Source organism: Diorhabda sublineata, chromosome X (assembly GCF_026230105.1).
Source record: "Diorhabda sublineata isolate icDioSubl1.1 chromosome X, icDioSubl1.1, whole genome shotgun sequence".
In the NCBI taxonomy this organism is placed as follows: domain Eukaryota; kingdom Metazoa; phylum Arthropoda; class Insecta; order Coleoptera; family Chrysomelidae; genus Diorhabda; species Diorhabda sublineata.
In genome coordinates this window covers 5,791,564-5,818,942 of record NC_079485.1, presented here as the reverse complement: position 1 = coordinate 5,818,942, position 27,379 = coordinate 5,791,564, and the positions used below count along the sequence as shown (strand labels likewise).

The following is a 27,379-nucleotide window of genomic DNA, read 5'->3' as shown; positions in this document are numbered from 1 at the left end:
GGTCCCCTTGATTTTTATTTTTTGAGATATGAGTTTGAAATGTGAAGGGCTTTATAAGACCATCTTATTAAAACAATATGCTAAAAAGAGAAAAAAAAATGATTTTCTCATCTTATCTATTACTTCTATGGGCGAAAAGGAATCAATTGATAAAAAATATAGACCGTATTTCAAAATTTAACGTAAACTAGAGAATATTTTTCAAAAATGTAGTAAATATTACTTTCAAATAGTGTTCATTGGTAAGATTGCGAGTTGTAATTTGTTAATTAGATTATCCGCTTTTGTCATAATCTTGAACCAATTTCAAGCGATCTACCAATTTTAGTTGACATAGTTTCAAGTATACGGTTAACAATCAACTGTTTGAATTTTTATTTGAATTTGATGCGCCTCTGGTCTGGCTATTCAGACTAAAAGAAATGGATATACGATAAAGTGAGATCGAGAGATCGATATTAACTGAATGGTGACGCCATAATTACGCTGTGTGTTTTTCATATTTGATTTGTATTATAATACTTCTATATGGACAGTTTCTATAAGTGGAAGCTGTTTCGACTAAGAAAGGCAGAATAATAACGGTTTCTCTTTCCTCCGAGACTCCTGCTCAGTTCTCCTCATTCCCAAACATGCGCAACCTGTTCGATGTATCTAGAACGAGAGAAAAAATAGTATATCGTCGGCACCTTAATAGTAATACATTCCTTCCCGTTTAAACTATCCATATAAAAGTATTACATATATGCTGAACATAGTTAGGCAATTGGATACTTTGGATTGTGGTCTTACTTGTTCAAGGGTCGTTTTCATAGATAAATGTGTAGTGTTTTTGCTTCATGTCAATAACTCCGCTGTGAGAATAAATAATCGGAAAAGTACTATAATAGTGAATTTCATATTCGTTTTTTATTTCACTGTAATAAGTAAAAAATATTTAAAAATGACTGTGTGTAAATTTTTCCTTCAAGGGAATTGCAAATTTGGAGAAATGTGTAAATTTGGGCACGATGTGAATGGTAATAAGCAAAGTAAACTTTAAATTTGATTTTTCTGAACTCTTTATTTTAGATAATTATAATTCTTTTCAAAGTACTGGGTCATCAACCACCTGGCGCAATCCAACTGTTTATGGAACAACTTTGACTCAACCAAAAATTAATCCTTCACCTGGTCAAGAACAAAAGAATGTAGATATTAACACTTTGATAAAATCAGTAGTAACTGATATGACACAAGCAGAAAAAGGTGGTCAGTGGTTATTTTCGTGCTATGCGCCTTTTAAAGAAAAACCTGCTTTCCCTGGATTTGAAGATCAGAGTTTTGAAGAAATTAGGTATGGGTATTATGATGCAATTGCAGGAGGTTCTGTGGAACAGTTTGTAGGTCAATTTATTTTATTTATATATTTATTTTTAAATCTAACCTATCTTTGTAGAAGCAGCAAATTCAACAAATGGCCCAAGAGGCTTTACTTAAAGTCAGATCCCTCCAAAATCCATCATCAGATTTAGTGAATGTACTTGTGAATATTTATAATACACCAGCATCTTCCCAAGCTGGTGTCTATTCAGGAAACACATTTCCAAATCCAAACAGCTCCAATTTCACATTTAAATCTGGACCAGTTAGTCAGCAACCAATATTTGCTCAAGCTAATCAAAACATATTTTCAAATTCACAAAAAAATGTTTTTGTAGGAAATCATGTTTTTGGAGGAAATAATAAAATAACTCCGAATAATACTTCAGATAATTTATTTATTGGTAATACCCAAAATACAACAAATAATGTATTTGCAAGACCTGGGAATACAAATGTTTTTCAGGGTCCTTCAGAACAAGTACAGGCATCAACCCTGTTCTCTCAAACTAACAGCAATATAGCCGTTCAAAATAAAAGCAACTCTATATTCACTAGTCAACAGCCATCTACAGGGTCCACATTTGGTACCGAAAAACAAACTAATTTGTTTCCCTTGCAGAGTCAACCCAATTCTCTATCAACAAACATATTTGCTTCACCAAATGTACAACCACAATCTTCAACAAACTCTAATGCTAATTTATTCAATACTACACATAATCCACAACTTTTAAATAATCAGCCTCAAAAGAATGTCACATTTGGTCCACACTCTAACTCCGTTTTTGTCACAACTCATCAACAGAATAATGTTTTTAATAATGCTTCGTTACCTCAAATTGATCAAAGTATTTATTCAAAATTAGAAGATTTGACTGAAGAAGAGATTAAATGGTTTGAAAGTGAGGCTCTTGATGTTAGAAAAATCCCAGTGAAACCTCCAACTTACGATATTTGCTTCAAAAAATGAATTAAAATATTTTCATGTGCTCCATTGTATTTACAATATGTCTATATATTTCGTTGAAATCACTAATCAGAATGTATTGGGAAAGTTCGATCCATTCTTTAAATTTTTATTAAATTATGACTATATATAATAGCAATTGAATTGTTACGATTGTTACAATAACCTATATTCTTTGTACATTTCACATATCTTTATATTATTATTAAATTAAGTTGTAGTTAAATAACTTTTTATTTGGACATATGCTATATTTATACTAACAACCTGAGATCATCTAAAACAACTATCTAAGTTATATCTTGAAAAATCCAGAAATTATCTAAATGGAAATTAGAAAATATTAAGCCTTACAATGGATATAGTAATGCCTTGAACAAATTCATCAACCAATGTGAGAAACTTATTGAAACGTATGCAATCTACAATGGTCATGACATAAACACTCATGTTTGGAATGTATGGTTACGAACAAGTTCGCGAAATGGGTCCTTAAGCCGGCCTTGTCTGGCTATTATGGAATTAAAAATTAGGCAGTGCGGCAACTTTTGATGTACGATTGAAATACTAAGAATTCTAAAATTCAGCGGATGTTTGCTTTTTTTATAACTTTTTATTATAGCAGGCGGTTTATTCACATTTTTTCTTTTGAATAATTTCTAGGAATTTATTTATTTTCTAGAAGTTTTTAGAATTTTTTTTGGGATATATAATGAATTGTGAAGCGCAGTTTAATTAGTTCATAATAAATAGTTCGTGAACAGGCCGAAATAGAAAGTAATCGAAGAATTTAAATAAATTATTTAAGTTAGTTAAGTAATAAGTGATTTATTACAAGTTAGTGTTGTGTATGGTGTTTAGATAAATTAAGAACGTTAGAGATAGTGTTCTGCAAAATTTGACGAGAACCAGACCATTAAAAATGGAATATATATATATATATATATATATATATATATATATATATATATATATATATATATATAAATGAAATTGTGTCGTTCTCAGATTTTTTTATTTGAGCACTGTAAGAAAATAGTAATAAATTTTGTACTATGTGTACAAACAATGGTATGTTTTTATTTGCTTTACTTGGAATATTGTAAATATGCAAACTCCAGCCCAAATTGTTCGTTAGCAGTTGTATGTTCACACCTAATTATGAAATTTAAAAGTTTTATTAGAGACTCTTATAAATTTATTATTAATGCTGCTAATCTTGGAAATGTAGACCCTGTTAACTTCCTAAAGAAATCCATTCTTCACCCTTCTGCAGCCTATACAAAACATAGTAATTGAGTATACACAAGAAGCTCAATTAACTCTTGATCCTATATCACTTTATCAAAAAGTATAGATCTGAACAATCGATAACAGTAACCAGATGGCGAAATTATGGGAGAAATATTGGAATAGAGACAAAAACTTGCTGAAAATGGTTAAAATAAAATTTGGCAGTACAGTTAAGAAAAAAGAATGATATATTTAAATCTACAAATATTATAGAAGATGCTTTCAGGTATATAAAAACTTGGAAAATACTCCACTCAATTCCCATTGATGCAGAATAATTGCCAGGAAGTATAAAATTAATAAATTTGCAATTTGAAAAATATTGCCTTCAATAATTTATATCTTTTTATTTTAAAAAAAGATGTTGGGAAAGTAATCGAAATTTCTAAAAAAGTATTCAAATTATGTTCTTGCCTTGTATAGATTAGGTATTGCATATAACAATGATTAAAGGCAGATATTAACATGAAAGGATTAGTTCAAAAAATGTTTCCCAAATATTAGATTACTAGTATGCATGTATGAATTCACATTTTTTTCTTTGAAAATATTTTTTATATATTTTAATTTATTGTTAACTGGTAGCTAATAAAATTCTTTTAAAAACATCAAACGTTTCATTATTTAACGAAATTATTAAAATAGTAGAACATATTAGGCACCTGAACCTTCTAAATGATTTGCTGCTGCATGGTATAGACTCTATACTATAGATAGAGTGTAATTTACATACACAGTTCTTTATTTTCAATCACTTGCAGAAATTATTCCAACATTTATTTCCTTAGATTTTTATAGATGAAAAAAGTACTGTAATAATCCGATACATGTATTTTGGTGTAATTGTTGTACAATTCTGCATACCATTGTGTATGTGGTTTCATGAAATTATCTATACTCTATAATCGTTCCTGGAATAACAACTCCTTAGTCAAAATCAATTTATATATATTTGAAAAAATGATTTCAAATTCGCCCCTTAAAAGGTTAATATTTCAATATTATTTGGTTCTAAACAGATCTATACAGAGAAGTATCTTTGTTTTTCAATTACTATCATTTTTAAAAATTATTGTACTTAATTCTGGATAATAATCCTATTGGATTAAAATTTTACATATATGAACCTCCTTTGAAAAAAATTTAAATTCATATACCTCTTGATTTATTATGTAAATTTGTCAAAATTACAATTGTCAGAACATAACATTTCTTCAATGGAATCTGAGACAAAAGGAAAGGAAGAAATAGATAAAAAAGAACTTTATTTTCAAGTATTCCAAAATATTGCTTATGTAATACACAAATGTAAGTAACTAACTAACAATTTACTACTATTTTACTAATAATTTGTAATTATTTGTAGGCCCAGCGCTAAAAGAATTATTTTTAAATTGGTGCAAATTGACTCCAAAAGAAAAAAAAAATTTAAACTATTTATCTCGTTACGTATTAGAACCAGAACAATTTGATTTATATGCTCCCATTATTGGCGGTTTGAAATATTGGAGTGATGTTCAAGATACCCAAGGAGCTTGTGGATTTAGTGAGAATCCTCTAGATTTTGAATTAAATGCAGCAGTTGAAAAAAGAATATGTCAAACAATTATAATAATTGATGAGATGATAGTGAATATGTTGTTAAGGCCCATGCTATGCAAAGATATTCAGAAGTTTCATTCGGATAATGCTGATTTCACAGGTCAAGGCGAAGGATAAACATGAAATTTTTGTATTTTCGATTATATTTTTATGAATTTCAGTGAAATATATTTGCTTTTATTATAAAAACAGACACATTCAATATACGATGGAGATATAAATAATATTTTATTGCTGGTATTTCATTCATAAATGTGTGAGTAGTCCCTTTGTATGGAAAGATTATGCAGATTTTTATCATTCATTAAAATGATCTTTTGTAGTATGTGGTTTATTCAATATTTGCAGTTACTTTAAATAGACAATATAGCAAGAACACAATATTATTACCATTATCCAAATAATCACAGATACCACTGAACTACCCAGTAGCTTCAAAGAACATTGAATACAGAGTACATATCCTTAATTATGTTTTTGTAATACCACTAGGAACACCACTGTTATTCAGAATTCAACTATTGATTATAAATCCAGGTCTTTAAAAATAATTCCTAATTAGATTGAGTGGTGGAATTAAAATGTGGATATTTTAAAATTTGATAGATGACATCCAATGGCCTTAGGTCATAATTCAATTGTATTGTCAATTTTGACCATAGTCAAATATGAAAATAAAAATAATTTTTAGAGTAAATTTCATCTTTATATAAAAAGCAACCAAATCTCTTCTTTCCTTAGTTTTTTCTTTCTTCATTTATTATATAGTAGTTTTTCGAAAATTAAATAGAAAATATTTTTACCATTTATAATATGAACGACTTCTTATTCTGATAAAAAGGATCATTGACTTTAGCATTGATAAATAGTCAATATGTATCTTTTCTTTTTTTGTATATTGCTGTTTGTCATTTCAAAAATAAATCCTGTTGAATTCTATGTATTAACTGAACAGTAGAGATTAATTAACAAAAGAAGAAATATTTTTCAAATTAGTTATTGGATACAATTTTCGACATAAGTGATATTTAGTCTTCAATTAGAAGAAGATTTCAACCTTTCTAGTTGTATAAAAGAATAACCTAAAATAGAGTTATGTAGCGTTTTCTATTTGAAGTATTTATTAGTTAAAATAAAATTATCATTAAATTATGTTTCACCAATCTAATTGTATTAAAAAATTAAGTGGTGTTAATCTAAAGTATACATCAATTTTCAAAAATAGGAATGTTAAATATATTAGTTTGGGGTATGCTTTTGTTAATATTTTATACAGATTATTTGTTATAGTAGTTTTAGGATTCCAAACTTCAGCAAAGAGGCAGAAACACGTAATTCAATAAATATAGCTCAAGAAAGTAAACATTTAAATCTCAAACCATTAAGTGATTTACACAAAACTGTTAATTTTCGTAAGTATTTATGATTGCTGCTATAGTTTTGAGAAATGGTAGAATATCTAAATATAAAAGAGCCTAAACTAATCATTCTCCTGGAACCAACTTCTATTAAAATTATACCAGTAGCTTGCCTGCAGGAACTATGTGATTTTATAGATATTCGTAAATGTTTTGAAGTATTTAAATAGTTTGTATTACACAATGAATGAATGACAGTAGTTACAATAATACACATTAACTTTGCTTTACATCATATATCTGGGATATCACTCTAATATCCGCATTTATAAAGATTGATAGTACCATTTAGCATAAATGTAGCTAGATCAGAAAAAAAATTTTATGCATGAAAAAAATAATCTCAGTTCTTGTGAGAGCATTACTTTGTATAAATAATATTAAAATTGTTTGCCAAAAGATATTACCAATCAACTAAACTGCACTTTGTGTAATTGGATACTTCATGTCACTAAAGTTAGCAGATCAATATGAGCAGATAGAAAAAACAATAAGCGGAAAATTAAATGCTCATTACTTGCCATATAACTAAATTTTCTGCTGTGCAAGTTTTTGAAAAATTATTATTATATATAATATTTATAATTATAATTCTTGTTATATATAAGAAGTGGAAATTGCATCTCCCACCCTTGGATACAGTCAAAGTAGTCGTAAAGACGAGAGTATGTAACCAGTCTTAGTTCAATTGTTAGAAATATACATCAGTAAACAAATTATAAACTAAATAGTCTTAATTATTTTAATAAATTGATGCTTTGAATACAAGCAACAAAATTGGTTGTATATTTTTTTAGTTTCAAAAAACAGACCACTTTATTTATTATCAATGTTACACCATCATTAACTATATCAAAAAAATTACCTAAAATTTTTCATTTTTCTTGCTTACTGACAATTAAATTTATCTTCATAAATTGACCATTGTTTATCAAATTGTTCCAAAACGTCTACAAAGTTGAAGTGCCATGGCTTTCTGTTTAATGCAACATATTTAGTGTAGGAAAATTGTATACTATAGTAACTGTTTGTCCTATTTTTTCAGAAAACATTACAAGTGATGAAGGACATTTATTGCTACTTGCATGTGGTGCATCAACATTCAAATCATCCCAAAATGAAAGAAACATAGTGTGTCAGAATTTATATGCAAATCTTGAAAAGTACAATAAATTGGATCTTAGAATTTACAATAGTTACATTAAAATATGCACAGAAAATAGAACTTTAATTAATTGTGAAACATTTTTGGATAATCTGAAATGTGAACCTTCTCAAGAAACACTCAAGCTGCTTTTTCAAAATGTGTGTGAAAGTGGTGATGTAAATCAAGCTTTTAATATTTTAGAGCTAATGAAAAATAAGGCAATAGCCATAGATGAGTCTGTCTTCAATGATTTGGTATTAGTACATACTTTAAATGGGTAAGTCTAGTACATACATATAATTTTATACAGGGTGGCTCCTGTGATTTTGACTTGTTTGTATTTGTAAAACTAATATTGATATATACAAACTATAAGCAGTGTTGCCCATTTTAATTGAGTATTGGTTTTAGTAGCCACAGAATTGAGCTTTCTTCCATTTGGTTTGGGGAGTAAAGTTACATCTGTGTTTGAATTCCATACTAAACAAACTTTTTAACTACCATTATGCTTGTATTCACCATAAGATGGTTGTTTCAATAACCAAGTTGATGTCTGGAGAGAACTTTGTTATTGTGTGTCAATGTGTAATTGTTCAATGAGTGCTACCACGTTTGATGTTGCTACTAAAAGCGTGGATGTAGTGTAAGTTCTCATACATTTTATATCAGTGTTTTGTTTGAGGATTTTCATTAATAATCTCCAGGGTTAAAATATTTTTTAAAAATACACAAATTAATGTTTTTAAATGTCCCCCAAGGAAGCGCTTTAGGAGAGTTTTTTTTCAGAATATTATTCTTTTTTTTTCCTAATAAAATGGAACTTTGTAACAATGTACCAAGCTTAATTTTTTATTCTGTAGCATTTTCATATTACTGGTAAATAATTTATGTTTCAATTCTGTTTCCATGCTTGAATGTGGTAGTAAACAGTGTGTTTTCTAAGGTTATAACTTGAAATTTTTGAGAAATGGTAAAAGATATTAAAATATAAATATTCCAACTAAATGTGCCTGAATTATTCAATAATGGAAAATAATTCCTTATCTGCACTGCAATTGAATTCTAAGGGGGACAAAAATCCAATGAACTTAAATGGTTAATTTTCTAATTAGTGGATTATTGTATATTATACAAGCTGGGCATAATATATATGTAGTATATAGATGTATGTGTTCAAGTTATTTTCTATGTTATGTTCAGATATTTTCTTTTTGCCTTTGAAAGAAATCATCAGATATTGAAAGTTGAGATATTGAATATTTTCAAGGAATATCTTAGTACATAAATAATAGGTATTTCCTATTATATAATTTGCAGATTTATGTTTATGACACAAATATTAAGATAACTAAACCTGTCTCTATAAAATCACCACTAATATTTAAGTAAAGTAAATTAATTTAAATACCATTGAAATATTTATTTTTATTTATTTACCAGATTAACAGTACATTTCATTATAAAGTAATACAAATCACAAAGTGATCTGACAGAGGATAACGTGTTTCCTGTTCGTCAGTCTGGAGACATTAGACAAGCATGGCAACTCTCTTAGCCATGACTAGAAAATTAAAAATACCAAGTTGACGAAATTCTATTTAAAATTTTACAGCTCTCAATTATCTACAGAACTTGGTTTTCACTAATATTTTGTTTTCAATATTACTGATAATAATAAAAAAAATTGATTTGAATATTGTTAAAATATTTATTACTTGGAAAATAAATAATACCAAGTTAATAATACAATATAAATTCATAATATATACATAATTTTTATTTAAAAAAGTACAAATATGAATGATTTACATATAATTTGGTTTAAATATTTCATACTAAATTGTCTAATTTCGTTTAGGGGCCTTTTTGATACTTTCGGAAACTGAAAACTTGCCTTGCATCTGTTTTGCTTTTTCTTCATCAGAAACAGTGGCCGAGGGGAAAATTTTCACTGGTTCTGAGAATGGATTGGTCAGTTTAGACATGTTCAAAGGTAATACCACACTCAGTCTCGTTGATGAAGAGATAAAAGAACTCTGTTTGCCAGTTGAAAATTTAGGCATACCATTCTTCATGGCCTGTTGATGTTTTTTATCTTCTTCAGTTTCTCTATCAGTGGCAACAATTTCAGTCTTGATTGTTTCATTGTCAAATGCAAACTTTTTTGGCAAACCGTGCTCTCTACATACATTATACATTATAGATGTTGCATCTTGTTTCTTTGATATTTTTTCTTTTCCTGTTGCATCCATTGATTGTATATTCACTTTAATGCTGAGATATTTCCACTGATTAATTTTGGTGAAAGAGCTAATGCTTCTGAACATTTTTACTGAAATTCTTTCTCTTTCAAATATACAAATTTTTTCTAATGAAAGGTTTTTTTTTGTTAAATATTGCCGTTTCTATGGGAACAGTTTTTAGATTTCGAACTTAGATATATAGCATGTACAGCCAGTATGGATAAAGATCTGCATTAAACGACCGTGAAAATACAAAACACGAAAAAATATTTATTAACGATTAGGAATAAGATCGATATTCAAAATAAATATTTACAATGATTTATTTCAATTGATGATGTGTCATATGTAGAAGTAAGAGTTAATATAAAGGTCCTCTTCCTTTATTAATTTCAATAGTTGACACGACTAATTGGTTATCCTCTAATCTATTAATCTGAAGTATTGTTTACTAAAAAATATTTTAACATTTTAAGCTATGTAAGTAAGTAAAAATATAATAATCATCTAGCAGAAATTAAACTATCCATCAGAAATAGCATAATAAATTTCATTAATTGAAAAATAGCCATAAAAGGCAAATTTCCAGGAAAGGTAATATGTACAAATGAGCATGTTGTATAAACAAGCTAGAGCCAGAGGAAGTACTAGACTGAATTAGATGTAAAACTTAGATATTAAAAATTTTTTTGTCCAGTATTCCAGCTGAAACTGTTTACTATAATTTCTATGAAGTAGGAAACTGGCAGTAAGTTTCAGCTCCAACATTGTTTAAAGAGGAAATATCCATTAAAGAAGGATTATGTGATTCAGTCATATTATATCATTAATTTTATACTAGACTAACCTTTGCAGCTTCATATAACTTTCCAGTATTTTTTTAGGGGAATAAAAGCAGCTGAAATAGTTTTAGAAACTATGAAAACAGCACATATTCTAGAAACACCAGAAACATATTTTGCCATGCTTAAGGGAATTATCCAAAATAAAAATCACAATGAATTGAATAGATTTTTAAAAGAATATTCCATTACCTTGAATGAAAGTAAACTACTTGTTGTATTGAAAGAATTGGGCATAAATCAGTCCATAAATTGGTTACCACAGGTATTAACACCTCATTATTTATTATAAATTATTGTGGCAATATAATCAATATACTTTTACATATATTCTATATTGTATCCCATGCAAATGTATCATCGTTGCAAACCATACATATTTCACTCTTATTTTTTATAGATAAAACCTTTGTTTAGTGATTTGATTATAACAAGGGAACTTATAAATAATATAAAAAATATTTGTATACATTTGGTACACATGGGTCAATCAGACTCGGCACTTGAAATATTCAATTATTTCCAACAAGAGCCAGAGGAAAACAGTGGCTTGTTCATATTAGAAGAAATGTTAAGTTCGGGAGAGGTAAGTTATTAATTATTGATGTTATTTTATTAATATCTGTGTTTTTTGAAAACAAAATTTTCAACAGGTCAACTAATTTTAGTAGTCAGACATCTGATTATTAGCACTATCAATATTTGTGTAAAATTAGAAATATTGGCTGTATTAATATAATTTTTAGGATTTTAGCAAAATTATTGATGCTGTAAACTCTTTCCGCAACAATGACTTGAATGAATATATTTGTGAAAAACTAACAGAAATTGCTTTGAAACGGGGATATTTTGATATATCTTGTAAACTATTTGAACATTTAAAAGAGATAAGACCTCACTTTTTTTGGCCATTATTTCTAAATGCCTATAAGACCGAAGGAGAAACAGGTATGATTTAATTAATCATTGAGCATTGCACAATTTTTATGTGGGTGATAATATAGAACAAGAAGTTATTGTCTAGATATGGAACAACTTGATTTTGAATGTATCAATAATTTAATTTGTTATCATTCATCTTTAGTTTTGGGTGAAAATGCATTTTTCCATTGATGCCTATTTACAATGATTTGATGGCTGTTTTATTTTTAGTCTTATGTAATTTTTCTTTTGAATTTAGTATGTATTTTTAATATTCTCTGACTTATAAAGCTTTTATTTTGTATTTCCTTGTAGGGTTCATTCTTTTACTTCATTTTTAGTGGAATGTTAGTATCATTAGATGAAATAGTGTGGCAGGGATATTTTCATGTTCTCGGTATCACATTTCTTATCAAGCAGAACACAAACTAATTAGTTGATTCAAGAGCAGGTATGTGAGCTCTTTTTTAAGATTGTGTCAATTTTCGGATCAACTTTTGGTTTTAATAATAGCTGAAGTCATTTTTCTATTTTCTTCACATTGCCTTGTAAGGCAATTTTTGAATCACTCTTGTTCAATTTTTCAGCTACTCAGATAGGATCTTGATAGTTTCGGATAGATGATAGCGAAACATTTCTTAAGTTTGAAAATTTAATTCTTCACACTAAAAACTTCGCTAATATCTGAGAGAGTAGAGGTGCAGTACTGTTTGTTTTATAGTACCATACTCATGTTGTATATTGTTTATGAAGCTCACTGGGTTCCAGTGCTTTTTTATAGTTATTATATATTTTGTATAAAATTATTACTGATTCATTTTATAGGAATATTCAAAGTTATAGAACTAGCCAATAAATTGAATGTTCATTTAGATTCGGACTCCTTTGAATATTATATAGTTCCTTACTGCAGTCGAGATGATTTAATTTATCTAATAGAGAAATTTAAAAAAATGGGATTCACAGTAAAATTTACAATGGGCCCATTGTTGCGTGTGTTATTAAAAGAAGAAAAAATAAACGAAGCAGCAAAACTATGTGAGTAGATCTATATTTGGAATATATTACATAATAGATAAATGTTAACACAAAGTTTATCTAACAGTTTTAATTATTTAATAGTATACCAGCAAAACTATATTTTATCAGTATTAATTTTACAGCATTACTCTTGAAGAGTGGATTACTAGTAAATTCTGATAGCAACCGGGTCAAGAAGTAGTTAGGGACAATTATTGGTTTTCAGACAATTATTGTATTTGAAAATCTTTTAAATTTTATAAAAGCAATTTTCAATATTTTTTTACATTTTTAATCTATTTCAAATCATATTAATTACTTGGAGATATCAGCATTAATTAAAACGAATCTTTTTCCTAATATTACTAAATGACAACAATTGCAAAAATGAAATGAAAAGAGGATGAAACAAATACTGACCTTTCTTAGTACTAGTATAACTTTTATGGAAAAACTATTCGAGGAATTATATTTTTGATTTAGATTTTTTTATTATAAGGATGAATTTAATTTTGTTTGTAAATAGTAATATTCGGAATTTCTTAAACAAAAGTGAAATAAATGAAGTAAATAATTTTTAACTAATTTGCACAAATCTCTGACGAAACAAGGCTTAAGAAGGACAACCAAGCAAAAAGAAAGGAGTAAATACATTCAGCTCTGGAAAAGAAATTCCTAGGACAGAAGACGTTGTAGGCTCAAATCGCTTTGCTAACGCGAGGAATATTCGAAAGAGAATCATCACGTCCACCAAATCAGCAGAGATAGAATGGATCAAGACAAGCTGTTGAATAGGTTCAATAATGTTTTGCCCACAAGCCGCGAGGGTAGTTCATAAGGTATCGATCCATTATTAGATGCCTTGCAACTAATCCAAACTAGCGGTGGAAGCAGTAGCGAAGAAGAATATGAAAAAAGAGTCAGAAATTGAAGCTTATATTAAAACCACAATTATAAATCTAAAACCAGACGAAATAATAACGCAGATGGCTTGTTTGGAACGATCATCTTTCAAGTCAATGCAAGATTATGTAACCGAAATAGAGAAATTATCCGACACCAAAAGAAGACTTCCAGCACTACTTTGATCAATGGAAAAAACGTATGGAAAGGTGTGTGGCGAGGGAAGGGAAGATTTTACTGAATGGGAGCATTTGAATGTAGAGTAATGAAGTTCTAGATGGTGTGAAAAAACTACTTGAAATTAAACACGTGAAATCAACACCTCACCACTCACAATGGTTGGGAACAGCGGAACGAAATCACCGTATATAAAACGATTATCTTCGTACATTTCTCAATGATTGCCAAAACAATTAGGATACTTTGAAGTCTTATTACAGATTCCCATATAACACAACACCATAAGCTATACATGATTGTACACCATTCGAACTAATTTTTGGTGGGCCTTTCAGAAGCTCTGACTTTTGACTATTTAGTATTTGGATACCTTGAAAGAAAGGTTCATGAGAATAATCTGATGAAATTAATGTAATTGAAAACATTGAATAGCTAACTTGTTTAATTGAGCTGTAATAGTCAGCACCCGTAATACAACAAATGATTTCCATTTTAACTTTTAGGTGAACATTTTGATGTACATATTGGAGGCGACAGATTGTTTAAATTAATTTGTTCTGTTTGGAAAAGAACAAAAAATCGAAATTTAGTTAGTATATTGAAAAAAATTCATGAGTATAATAAAACTGGAGGAGATTTATTGGGAGACTTTCTTGTTAGCTCTATTAAATTTTGTAAAAATAAACAGGATTTTCAGGATGTCTTAGGACTTTTGCAGGTAAGTAAAGAACATTACTCTTTTATTGCCAACAAGTTGCAAAATGTCATCTGAAATATCTTTGTTGGAACCTAGAGAAATATAAAGCTAAAGCATTATTTTTTAAATAACTTATATTAGTGCTGTACTTTGCCGTTTGTCACGTGATGCTGGTCACATTTACGTAACTTTGGAAGCAAGTAGTTTTTTATTAAAGCTATTAGAGTTCAGAAACAAACATTTTCGGCATATTTTATTTTTTTATTTCCGTAAAAGAAAGAAACCTGTTGCGGCTCACAAAGAAATATGTGAAGTTTATGGTGCTGATCAAAGTCATAATTGAAGAGGATCGTTATATAACTGTTCTAGAGACTGCAAAGAGGCTACATGTATCGCACACAACAATTGAAAAACACTTAAAATGTCTTGGGCTAGTTAGGAACTTCACAAATTGAAAGAAATTTACACAAAGAATCAACATTTGCGATTTGCATCTTAAACGAACTGAAACCGACCCTTTCTTGAAAAGAATCATCACTGATGCTGAAAAATGGGTCTTGTACAGTTCCATATTTCGAAAACGATGAAGGAGCAAACACGATGAACCAGCACAAACTACACGAAAGCTGAAAAACATCAAAAAGAGCTCATGCAGTCAGTTTGATGGACTACAAAGGTGTTGTGTTTTTTGAACTGCTTTCAAGGAACCAAACGATCAATTCTGATGTTTACTGTCAACAATTAATGAAACTGGATGAAGCAATTGAAGAAAATCGACCAGAATTGTCAAATCGGAAAGGTTTAGTATTCCACCATGATAATGCAAGGCCTCACACATCTTTGGCAACTCGTGGGAAACTATTGTAGCCACATCCCCCATACAGCCCTGATCTGGCACCATCTGATTACTATTTATCTCGAAGCTTGCGTCTGCGTAGTTTGTAGTGACTTTTCAGTAATTCATTTTTTTAAAATAATTATTCAACATTGTGTCAGATATAACAAGACGACTGTCAAAGAAATCAGGTTCATCTAGTTTCACTTTGTGTTCATCGATACAAAAAAAAATGTTATTTCATACTACAAAACCGAAATTACTTTGTCGCCAACCATATTTGCTACAGTTTGTAGCATTTTATCAACTTCCCATATACAATCATATTTCCAAGAAACCCAGAAATTTTCATCGTTTTCGCAACTTTTTGGCATTAGTTTATTTAATTTTTCATCAGCTCTTTTTATAGCAATACTTTTGGAAACGGTTTCTAATTGGTAAGCCCCTGAATAACGTTTTTTATCAGATCCAAGAGAAATAAGATATCTTCTTTTATCAATATCGGCGCCATTTTTCATTATATTCTACTCCAGATTATTTCATGTTTCTTTATTCCACTATTTTTCTTGATTTGAATGTTCAGTTTTGTAACACATTGAGCTGAGCACAATTTTACCAATACAGAATTTTTCATGTTATTTTTTCTTCACTTTTAAGATTACTGTACTTCAAAATGATCATATTCATCCTTATTGTTCTAGGATATTAATAAAAACACGCTAAAAATAACCATTACATCGGCAGATGCTTTACGAGAAATTATACATAAACAAGGAAATGTAGATAAGGAGTTATGTGAAGAAATTTTGGATCAAATTGATCAGATTCTGGAATTCAAATTGAAAATAGAAAGTGATTATATTCCACATCCCGTAAGTACATAAATATACAGACATATGTATATTCTTTCTAAGTGATTTTCAAAATCACAGTACAAAGTACTCATTTTTAAGGTATTATAAAAAAAATCGCATCCATAGGCCGCAACTGAACTTTCTCCGCAGCCCTGAGCGGTCCTATGGACCATACGAGATATTTTATTTCTAACCTTCTCCTCGGCCCATGGGACCCCATTTAAATATGTTTTACAGTTTGATTGGACCGTCCTGGGTCCTGGGAACATTACCCCACGCTTGGTCCATTTGACTTTTTTTCATGATCTTCAACTCCAAACAAAAAAACTTACATTTCAATTTGTTTTTGTTTTCGTCAACATAATTCAAATAATATTTATTAAAATTGTTAATTTGTACTAGCTTCACATTACCTGTAGCTATTCTTGGTATATTTTGTTTTTAAGGGATAAAAAAATTACAAATTAAAAAAACGAAGAAAAAAACAATCTGAATTATTTATGTTTTTCGTAAAATACTGATTATAATAATGTGTTTCTCCAAAACAGACACTACAAAAAGTAATCAATTTTTTTACTTTGGAATTTACAGTAATATTTTTGATTTATTTTCACAACACTCTACACAATTTCTTCTCACCTTTTGACTTAGACCATCTTTCTTGACTAGTTTTTTTTTGTTTTGGCGTCTCTTGGTCAGTTATATCCGTGGTTTTTTCTTCAGTAACTCCTTTGCTACACTAATTTGAAAGTCAGTAATCGATATATTCTTTTTTGTTATTTTTTTTTTAAATATGGGTATTTACCATTGCTATACCAAATAGCAGCTCAATAGCAATTTTCCTATACCACTTCAACGTCCTTCTTAAAGAATTGTTGTAGTTTGCTATTTGATCAGAGAGATCTATAGAAGATTTGCCTTTACTATAGTCGACTACCGCTCTCGGCCATGGGAAAAGTTTTAGCGGGCCTATGGACCGCACACAAAAAACATAATTTTTTCCCACTTTTTATTTCAAATAATTTTTATCCTGATTTTTCCTTGGATCCACACCCCTTATGGAGTGTAAAAACACAAAAAAAATTTGGGCCCAGGGGAAAGTTTATCAAATTCAGTTGGGGCCCAACGTGTTAAGAGATTATGAAAGAAAGTTTCTATTTTTAAGGAGCAAATGATATGGTATTAATGAAATCATTGGTAATTAAATCCATAACTTAGGGAAAAAAATTAGAAATTGAACACAGCGGCTTTCAATTAAATTAAATGATGTTATCAAAAGCGAAAAACAGTCAGGAAACTTTCAAATGATATCCTGCGTTATGAATTTTTTTATAGAAGTCTGTAAATATCATAACATTCGTTTCTGTAAAGTGAAGCACATTATGAGGGAATTGATTTGATTCTAAATTCTGATGCTTGAATTTTACAAGACTGTAGAATTTGTCGATTCGAATAAATCATGTTATTCTTTTTCTAGCGTGATATGAAAGTTGATGAATTAGAATGTCATCTGGTAGAATTAATGGAAAAAGGTTTGGAAACCAGAGGAACTCTCAGACGATTAATTCAGATGCATGTTAATTTAGGAAATATTAGTAGAGTAAAGGAACTTAGAAAACAATTCATAGATTCTGGATATGAAGAAAGTCTTGGGATGAAGTCGTCATTATTATATAGTTTTATTAAAAATGACAATCTTGAATCAGCACTAAACGTCTATGAAGAAATTAGAACAATTGATCCAAAATTCCATATTGATCATTTCAAATTAATAGATATGGCAGCACTATTAGTTAGAAATGGAAGGTGCTCAGAAGCTCTGAATTTAATAGAAAATATTAAAATCAGGTAATATTTTTCAAAATATAATACGCATTTAGTTGGAATAGAATCATTTGCTTCCAAGTTTTCATAAATATGTATTCTAAATGAGAAATATTAAATAACTTTTGGTAAATTTAAACAAAAAACTTACGAAGACTGCTACTCAATATGATAGAGTGATGCAAAATGGTTAAACTTATTTTAACTAGACACATGTATTGTTTTTATATATCTACACAAAAACTCATTTATTTTATGTTAATGCTAATTTTTTGGCAACAATATATACGTATTTATTTACAAATGACTTATATTCTCTACTACGAAATTGTTTTGAGATTGAGAAATTTTAAATTGAGATTTTTTACTATTATTTCATAATGCTAATGTCTCGAATAATTCAGAGGTTTTTCAATTTCGTGCCATCAAAAATTTAGTTGAACTCAAAGCATTGAATGTAACTATCAAAGTTTTCAATTGTAATTATTTGAACCACGACCCAGTGCCGCCAGACGAAGACTTAAGGAATTATTATATAAATTATCTATTGATGAGGTGATATATTAGCTTGATGCTCTTATATTTGACGCTTATGTTAATGTAAGATGGTGCTCCAGTAAAAATTGTACCATGTGACCTGACTACGCCAGCGTCGAGCATCAATATAAAATTGCAGCTTAGAAGTACTTCTGCACTCTAGCATAGACAAATCTATTCTTATTTGTATATTGGAATAATGAAATTTCTGTTTGTATTATAAATCCTTACATACTATTTATAATAGCACATTGAATTTTCAGTTCCAAAATTTCCAACCTAATCGTACAATTAGCTATTAATGTTTTCCGAATTTTCTACATTTACAAATAAATACTGTTTTGGACAATATATTATAAACAAAAACTGGAATGAATATTGGTCAAAATTCTATAATTATTATTTTTAGGCTAGGATTTCTCACAGAATCTGTACAAAGAAATTGTGTAGAACTATTAAATGAGTACAAAGATGAAAATGAGCAGATGTCAATGTTCAACATATTAATTGGTAAAGGCTTGTGTAAAATCAACAATATTATGCTTGGACCATTAATTAAGATATTCCTAGTGAGGTGAGATAATTAACTAATATAATATTTTTAGTTATGTATATTTGGGAGTTTTTAGCATATGATTATTATTATAGTTTTAGTAACATGGTATATCCCTCCACTTATGATCTTCTATACTACTTGTTATTTACACTTAGATTTAAAGGTGTCACTGAATATTCTGTTACTCGGTTTAGTGCATTGTTTTCTTCAAATCATTTTTTGGATTCGTCTCCTTTACAGCTGGGATGAATAAATAAATAAAACCTCGCTCTTATTGGTATCATTCCAATTCTCAGTAGTAGAACATGGAAGGTCTGATAGTTGATTTGTTCAATCCAGTGTCTGTTTTTGACATTTTGATTATTATTTTCATTATTAATATAATTATTATAGTTTTATTTTTAGTTAATATATGATGAATGCATGAAGACTCAAATGGAATATGATTGCACATGCCCAGTTAGGGTTTAATACCATCGTAAGAGATGAAATACTATGTAACTGGTATTTCAATTTGATCAAGTCATTTTTTCAGAACTTTCATGCAATTGCTCAGAATAGATTGGAATGTATTCCATCTATTCCAAGCACAAAATGCAAATATAATTAGGCTCTAGTTAAAAATTTGCAAACAGTACAAATTTGTACAGAATTGCTCCTTTTTAACATTCAATATATGGATTCTGATGGATGGCCAGCTTACAAATGCGATCCTGGTAATTTTTGGGAATGAGACTTGTAGATATGATGATGGGCAATACCTCCTCTCTCCCTGTATTTTCTTTTGTATTTTTCCTTTTATCCACTATCATAATAATAATGATTATGAAAATAGTTCATTTTAGGTATCTACTCATTAGAATAATTCATTTTATTTATAATTTAGTTCTGCAGTTAATTTTTCCAAAAAATTCATAATGAATTTGGATTTTAGGGGAGATTTAGAAAATGCTTTAAACAGGTATTGTGCTGTAGCTGAACAATATAAATTCGTACCTCTACAATTTGAAATAATTAGAGATATAGCTAAATCACAGAATGAAGAATATCTGCAAAGAGTCTTAGATACTACAACAAAGGTACGTGGTCCAATTTCAACTCAAGTCATATTGATAGCAGTATTTGCCGAACTTGGAAAGGAGAGTATTTTGCGGAAACTATTTGCGGTATGTAATAATTTTCAGTTAAATTAAATAAAATATCTTTCATCATAATAATGCTAATGCACTTGTTTACTCTTATCAAAAACAATTAATTATCAGACGTCCTATCTATTCTATCTATCAAATATTCTTGTATCATTCTTTACCACTATCTTAAATTTCAGACAACAAAGATCCCCATCCAAAATGATTTGAAAAAAAGGTGTGAAAGGTGGATCAAAGAAGGAAAATCGGACGCATTATTGACTCTAGCAAATAGTTGTGATAGATTATCAACAGAAATAATTGATATCAATTTTGTTTATCAGTGTATAATCAAAACGTTTGGTAAGTGGATTTATTAATAAGCACATTTGATACCCAACTTTCTATACACAAAATCCTACAATTTAGTAAGGTCCTTATGATATAACTGATTATTTTGATTTAAACCCCAGAAGAAAATATTTAACAAAGTTCAACGCTCTAATTGTGTGGGGAACACTGGAAACATGTATAAGTCACTTGAGGTTATCTCACAAGTTTTCGTCTGGTGATAGCCCATGAAACTATTATCAAGATATCTAGGGAAAGTACAAACAAGAATATAAAAATCAATCCATCATCAAGTACATCAGTGATGAAATAATTCAGAAAATAACCATTAAAGGCTAAAGCTAAACCAAAGTGCAATTGAAAAAATGACTAAGAATAATACTGAAAGTTGAGTACCTATAAAAGCTCGGAGCTCCATTTCCTCGACTTAAAGCTGGCATGGTAGTGTCGAGGAAAATTGAGAAAGGAGCACGAATGGTTTTTCTTGACTCTGAGCATTTTCCTAAAAAATGCTCCTATATGAAAAAGTTTCAAGATAAGAAAGAAACTAAAAGGGAAACATTCTGGCGATGCCTTCCTGGATAGAATACTCTAATAAGAACATTGATAGAGCTAGAACCAAAAAGTATTTGGACTTTGAAGCTTCATTGACTTCCTCATGGGGCTCTGCTACCTTAGGAGGCACTTACAAAAATTAAGCAGAAGATGTTTCGTACAGGAAATCTGTAGGAGCAAAAATCTAAACTCATTGAGACTAGCACACATGTCTGAGTTTAGTAGTACTGGAAGGGGAGCTGTAGATATTGAAAACGGCCATGATAGGGGGTACAACAATTCATAGTTTTAAGTATTTGTTACCCCCAATCTACATCTATAAAGAAAAAATGAAAAACTGTAAATTTGAATATTTAAGGGTTGCAATAAATAGTACAAACTTTTTGGAAATATGAATAAATGAAAACAATTAGAAAACAGGAAAATGTTTTATTGCAATAAAGAGATAAGCAAAGCTAAACTTTAGAATTATAATGGAATTGGGAGTGAATTGATATATCACAGCAGAAGAGTACTAGCCTACAGTTTCTGAAATTTCACACTCCTAAGTTTTTCATGAAAATACTTAGATTAGTAATATTGAAACATCTTTCTTCTAATAATTGACCAGGTTATTTATTTCAGCTCTCAATAACGATTGTGTTGGTGCTGTTAAATTTTATGAGCAATTAGTAGACAAAGATGTACACATAGACAGAAAACTAGAAAATGATTTGTACCTATTGTTAAAACAACATAAATGTTCACTGCCGGTTGGTTTAAGACATCATAACAAAGGACGTTGAAGAAAGATATATATAGATATTTTCATATCCTGTTGGGATTTTTATTTTATTATCGGTGAGTACGAAATGTATGCTACAAATAATTTTTCTAGAATAAAAACCATTTGCTTTGTATTAATTAAAATTTAAGTAGTATATTATACAAAGGTACCCATAGGTGTTCAGGAATGCATTTGGTACAATTTTTATTAATCACTGATTTGCAATATATTTTAACAACCTGTTAGGATTTTGAGCCGCATTCATTGACGATTTTTTGGAATTTACCACGACTCATTTCCAAATATTTACTTTGTTTCAAGTATTGCTTTATAAAGAGTGGTATTTTCTGATGAATATTTTTATTTTGTGTTGATTAGACAGTACATCTTTCGAAATGTAGTTTTGTTCCTTATTTACAACCCTGTTGGCTAACTGTTGTACAGTAGTTATGTGTATTGCTTCAGTTGGAGGTTCATAAATACATCCCAAAAGGGTATCTAAATTACTTTTTTTGTTGGGAAAGTTTTTAAAGTCTCATCTTTTATATCTAATGAGAAATTTATTTTTCCAGACCTTCACAAATTATTCCTAGATCAACCAAACAAACATTGTCATGAAGAATACAGAGCATTTTTCAGTTTTCCAATTGCTTAGAGAAGTACTTGGAAGAATCTGTAGTTGAATGTGAGGAAAATTAATTCCAATAAATAGACTATAAATCTAGTCCCTTATTAAATATAATAAAAGATTGGTATTTTCTCATTAATTTTTATTATCCCCAAAAGAGTGAAAAACTAGAAAAGAGTAAATTACTTACAAAAATTTATAGTAAATTATATAATGTTAAATATTTATATATTAATATTTTATATATCAGGTACTATTTTGATTTGTGACTCGAAAATTTGATTGTGGTATCCATTATAACATCGCTTCTACTTATCATTTCCTGAACTTCTTTTTTGTGAACTGTACTGAGGGTAATGGTATTCATATTCTCCAAATTTCTTGTCAGAATTCATGCAGTCGTTATAGATTTTGGAAACTACTTTCATTCCTTTTGATATGTTTAGTCTTCGTTGGTACGATATTTCTTGACTTGCATTATTCATGCAGTTGTTGTAAGTGTTGTAAATAAGTTTCATTCCTTCCCTCATCTTCATTTCATCTTTGTCTGATGTTTTTTCATCCATTTTATTTTAGTAAATTTCAATATAATAATTTAGGAATAATAATTAAGAAAGAATGACAAAAATGACATTAAATTTCACAATTCTCATAGGCCACCCAGATTTATTTATTAATTTATTTTTTTTTCTTTTTGAGAGAGAAATAATTTTATCGCCGTCTTTGTCATCAACATTTATCTTCAGCTTATTCACCAATAATATCAAAGGGATGAAGTAGTATTTTAACGTAGATCATTACATATGATTTTTGGGCTTTTTTCAATGCAAATAATATTTGTTACATTTTCACAAGTAAAAATATTGTGTACCAAAATATCTATGGCAGTTTATTTTTCAATTAAAAAGTAGAGATGTATTCCGTTTCCTAGCATAACCTAACTTAATGTCAATTTGAAATGACAGGACTCATTAAACAGGGTGGACATCTTGAATCATTATCTACATATTCCGATTAAATAAAGTGGGAAGTAGTTTATTACCCTTAAAAAAATTTCTTTTTTGTTCTCATTTTTATTCTGCATTTTATAATAATTTCTCTTACTCGTCTCTTTCACATCCTACATTTTCTTATATATTACTTCTCTCTTGAATTCAGTTTATATATCATGACCTCTATTTATTCCGCATATTACAGACAAGTTCTAAGTACTTGTATAAATAATAATTGAATGGCCATGTGCCACTTAAACGCCCTTTCCATTAGAGATTCTAGGTGTTACAATATACTTTTCCTAGAATATTTAACCACAAATGCTTTAAAAATCGTATAAAGTATGGTAAAATTGACATATTTTCTCAATTTCGACTAAATATGAGAAATTGAGACTCTTATATTTACAGATATTTAAACATATATTCAGCAGGTAGTATTAGTGGTGATGTTACTTTCGCTGGAATCAGAGAATGTTTCGAAATACGTTTTGTTTGGTAAAAGAAGAAAATTTGCAAACCACAGTAAGCTCGTTAAATTGGTTTTGCTAAAATTCAGTTTATTTCCTTTTTTTTTTATAAAACAAATAACTTTTTTATATATTAGTTATATTGTCGCAATGAAACAAAATATGATGAACCTCAAAAAGTATAAGATAAAAGGAAAAGTTGCTTGTGTCTGATATAATCGCCCCATAGTAGTTGTATGTACTCAAGTACTGTCATGGTGAGTTATTGTATTAATAATACCAGGCATTGCTTCTGGAGCTCAGACATTAATTAAATCATTATTAAAATTAAACCATGGTTCTTCTGATAATGTGGAAGGATGACATCGAAGACTAGATAAGAATCATTTTGTTTATTTATGGCCAAAAAAGCAATTAATGTAAGTAAATATTATTACTCACATAGTGTTTTAAAATTTATGGTTAAGAATCGATTATTTTGAAATGTTAGGGACATGTAATTACTTTTATTATGATTCATCAAAATCAAATTATAATTAATATAAAAACTAATGACTTGCCCAAAGCTGTATTAAATAACTCTTCAGTGAAAGCAAATATTGATATTAAAGGAAAGGATTCTAAAGGATCCTGCATTTTTAAATGGCTATGGATACGTAGAAAGTCGCCATGGAACAGTGGTCAAAACAACACCGAGCGTTTGCTACGAAAGCGTCTTACCAAACTGGAAGGTATGTAGCAGTTCAGCTTTTCGTACTCATTTTTAAGTTAATCACAATCAGCCAGTGCCTAGGAAGAAGCCCGCGAAGGCCAGCGCGTTGCCAGAGTTCTGCTCTTGGAATTTCTGACAGGTCTCTCCGGTCAGATTTGCACCATCACCTTTACAAAATTTAAGTGGTTCAGGCATTTAACAAAAACGATTTTGCTGTCTGACAGTAAATCTGCGAAACGTCCTTGGGCGTGATTAAAGAAAATTAGGAGCTTGTTCACAACTTCTGGATGAGTGACGAAGCACATTTTTATCTCTGGATTTGTGAGGAAATAAAACTTCAGGTACAGTATTCCTCAGCACATGCTTCATGATGTAAAGGACAATTTCAGAAATCGTCTGCAAGAATGCATAATTGGGTAGGAAGTGAGGTGTTATTTTTAAACGTTAATTGCACTTTCTTCTATGGTTTTTAATACACAATAAGATTATAACAATGAAATTTTGAAAAATGTCATCTGTTTATTTTTGACAACCATTTGAAAAATGCAGGATTGACTGCCGTACCCTATATGAGTAAACCAATTTTACTAGGCCCAGATTTGAAAGGTAAAGAAAAGTAGAGGTAAATATTTAAGAATAGTCCATTCATATGACCTGAAATTGAATTGAGAAGTATTTGCCAAACATAAACCAGTCCATTGAAGCTAAATAGATTATAATTAGAGATAAGAATAACAAAAGTAGTTATATTGAATATACACAATTGGTTAATTGTGTGTAAGATAGAAATTGAGTCCAGTGTGAAAAGCAATAGAAAACGTAATAATTATTTAAATCGAATGGAATTTTTCATGCTTTTTATCATTTTTGAGACCAAAAAAAATGTGATTATTTTATAATTGTACATGATCTTGCCAACATCATTTAATAGAAATTATAAATATTATATTTGTAGGTAATATATGACTCAGTAATTCGTTGTTTTAAGTTATTTTATTTTATTTGCCGCTACTGAGTAGTGACGATTCCAACAATTCCTCGAGTTTTTTTTCTAAATAATAAAAATAGAAACTTGTATACTAGAAAGACAATTTTGAGAGAAATTCTACTTCATAGACAAAGAAAAGCATAAGATTATAGAATAACTGTTTTAATTTTTTATTTCTTTTAAGGTAAAGAAGTTGCGGACTTTGAAGGGAAAAATCATGTGGCACACTGAAGAGAAATAATTCTTTCAATGAAATAGAATTTTTCATACGCACAATAACATCATTTAGAAAAAATAGAAATTACAGTTGATTATTATAATAAATTTTGTTACTACATTTTATGCGTGTTCATTGTTTGCATATCTATTTTGAATATTTTTTTCACAGATATGTATTATTAGTACAGTTACCTATTTTCTCCAACTTTGCAATTACTTTTTTGTTATTGGTCCTTTATAATGAAATTAAATTGGAGGATTTCTACTGTGTTTTCCATTTTTAAAACTTATCTTGATCACTAGAGTAGCTATCCTATAAGAATCCTTTTTTCGCTATATTATACTCTTTTGTAAATTCCTCACAAAATTCTGTTTGGTATGTAGTAGAAGTTGTTCATACAATGAAATTATTGTAACTGTATCAATAGTTTCAATATTATTTTTAAACTGTTAATATAAACTCCCAAAAGGATTCAGCTAAAAATGTCATTCTAATTAGAATCTCACAGTATTGTTACCTATATTAGAAATAAAAAAAAAACTTATAAATAATCACAACAAAATAGCACTGGACTATTGTGGTGTCCACATATAGCAATTTCAGACCTTTCGTCGGTGGTCAAAGTATTATATTCTCAAACCACATGTTAAGAAGACATAGAAAGCATCTGTAATCAGAAATGATGACTGTAGATATACTGAACAGTGATTAACTAACACAATTACAGTGGCTGATGCAGATTTCGAAAATCAAGGTATCGTCTCCAGAGACTAAAGATAAACTACCTCACTGGTCTCTGAAGACGATAAGTGGGTTATAGAAATGTACGTCAGACAGAGAAAATAGTCGCATTCAGCGGACATAGCGCATATCGCTACTGCTATCAAACGCTACTAACGATCGGGAACATGTTGAGTATTCGCTGTCAAGTCATTTTTTGTTTTCTAGGCCTTGTTAGTATATGACAGGTATATTTTCAAAATTGAGGAGAGTTTGTAGCGTATGAGTACGATTCAGCTAGGGTTGTACAACGGTTTCGTCCGGTAAATGCGTCCATTGTGAGTGTTGGTGTAGTGGTATCAGTAAACAGCATGTTTACTTAGATTTGGAAATATCCATCAATGTCCCCAACAGTTCTAGAAATTCCAATTTAATCACTGTATTTTGTAATTATACTACTAACAATTTTCAGTTGAGTGTGACTATACAAGATATGATAAAAAATCGCAAATTACATCTTTGATTTATGAATTGTAGCTAAGAAAGTATACCCAAGTGTTCAAGCAAGCTTTTTCACGTGTTAAAACAACTGAAAATTTTTAGAGTAATGAAAAGGATCTAGATAGAAAAAAAGGCGAATAAAAGA

At 29.3% G+C, this 27,379-nt stretch overlaps 2 protein-coding genes across 4 annotated transcripts in view; both read left to right on the top strand.

The window, feature by feature from the left end:
* Positions 1-440: 440 nt before the first annotated feature.
* Positions 441-3,250, top strand: LOC130451867 (nucleoporin NUP42-like). The gene is made up of 3 exons (XM_056791225.1): positions 441-1,019; positions 1,072-1,382; positions 1,439-3,250. Exons 1-3 carry the CDS (start codon positions 746-748, stop codon positions 2,333-2,335), a joined length of 1,482 nt encoding a protein of 493 aa, XP_056647203.1. The 5' UTR covers positions 441-745; the 3' UTR covers positions 2,336-3,250.
* A 2,870-nt stretch (positions 3,251-6,120) lies between these two features.
* The window catches only part of LOC130451828 (leucine-rich PPR motif-containing protein, mitochondrial), a 28,229-nt gene continuing 6,970 nt past the window's right edge, over positions 6,121-27,379 (top strand). Inside the window, exons 1-16 of one of the 3 annotated variants that reach the window (XM_056791118.1) lie at positions 6,258-6,476; positions 6,527-6,639; positions 7,691-8,069; positions 10,920-11,142; positions 11,278-11,463; positions 11,624-11,825; positions 12,624-12,836; positions 14,405-14,619; positions 16,135-16,305; positions 17,765-18,135; positions 19,058-19,222; positions 20,139-20,370; positions 20,532-20,694; positions 21,862-22,077; positions 22,576-24,824; positions 24,876-26,387. In XM_056791118.1, the coding sequence (XP_056647096.1) occupies positions 6,379-6,476; positions 6,527-6,639; positions 7,691-8,069; positions 10,920-11,142; positions 11,278-11,463; positions 11,624-11,825; positions 12,624-12,836; positions 14,405-14,619; positions 16,135-16,305; positions 17,765-18,135; positions 19,058-19,222; positions 20,139-20,370; positions 20,532-20,694; positions 21,862-22,022 (2,892 nt within the window). In that variant the 5' untranslated portion in view covers positions 6,258-6,378 and the 3' untranslated portion in view covers positions 22,023-22,077; positions 22,576-24,824; positions 24,876-26,387. Of the gene's footprint in view, positions 6,477-6,526; positions 6,640-7,690; positions 8,070-10,919; positions 11,143-11,277; positions 11,464-11,623; positions 11,826-12,623; positions 12,837-14,404; positions 14,620-16,134; positions 16,306-17,764; positions 18,136-19,057; positions 19,223-20,138; positions 20,371-20,531; positions 20,695-21,861; positions 22,078-22,575; positions 24,825-24,875; positions 27,291-27,379 lie in introns of those variants that run through there. The other 2 variants (XM_056791117.1, XM_056791116.1) reach the window with 2 other exon arrangements.

Bases quoted from the DNA above. Each gene is read 5' to 3' on its own strand.
- LOC130451867 (XM_056791225.1), top strand. From the start codon at position 746: ATGCTGAACATAGTTAGGCAATTGGATACTTTGGATTGTGGTCTTACT. The intron at 1,020-1,071 runs GTAATAAGCAAA...TCTTTATTTTAG, and splicing joins ATTTGGGCACGATGTGAATG to ATAATTATAATTCTTTTCAA. The intron at 1,383-1,438 runs GTAGGTCAATTT...CTATCTTTGTAG, and splicing joins GAGGTTCTGTGGAACAGTTT to AAGCAGCAAATTCAACAAAT.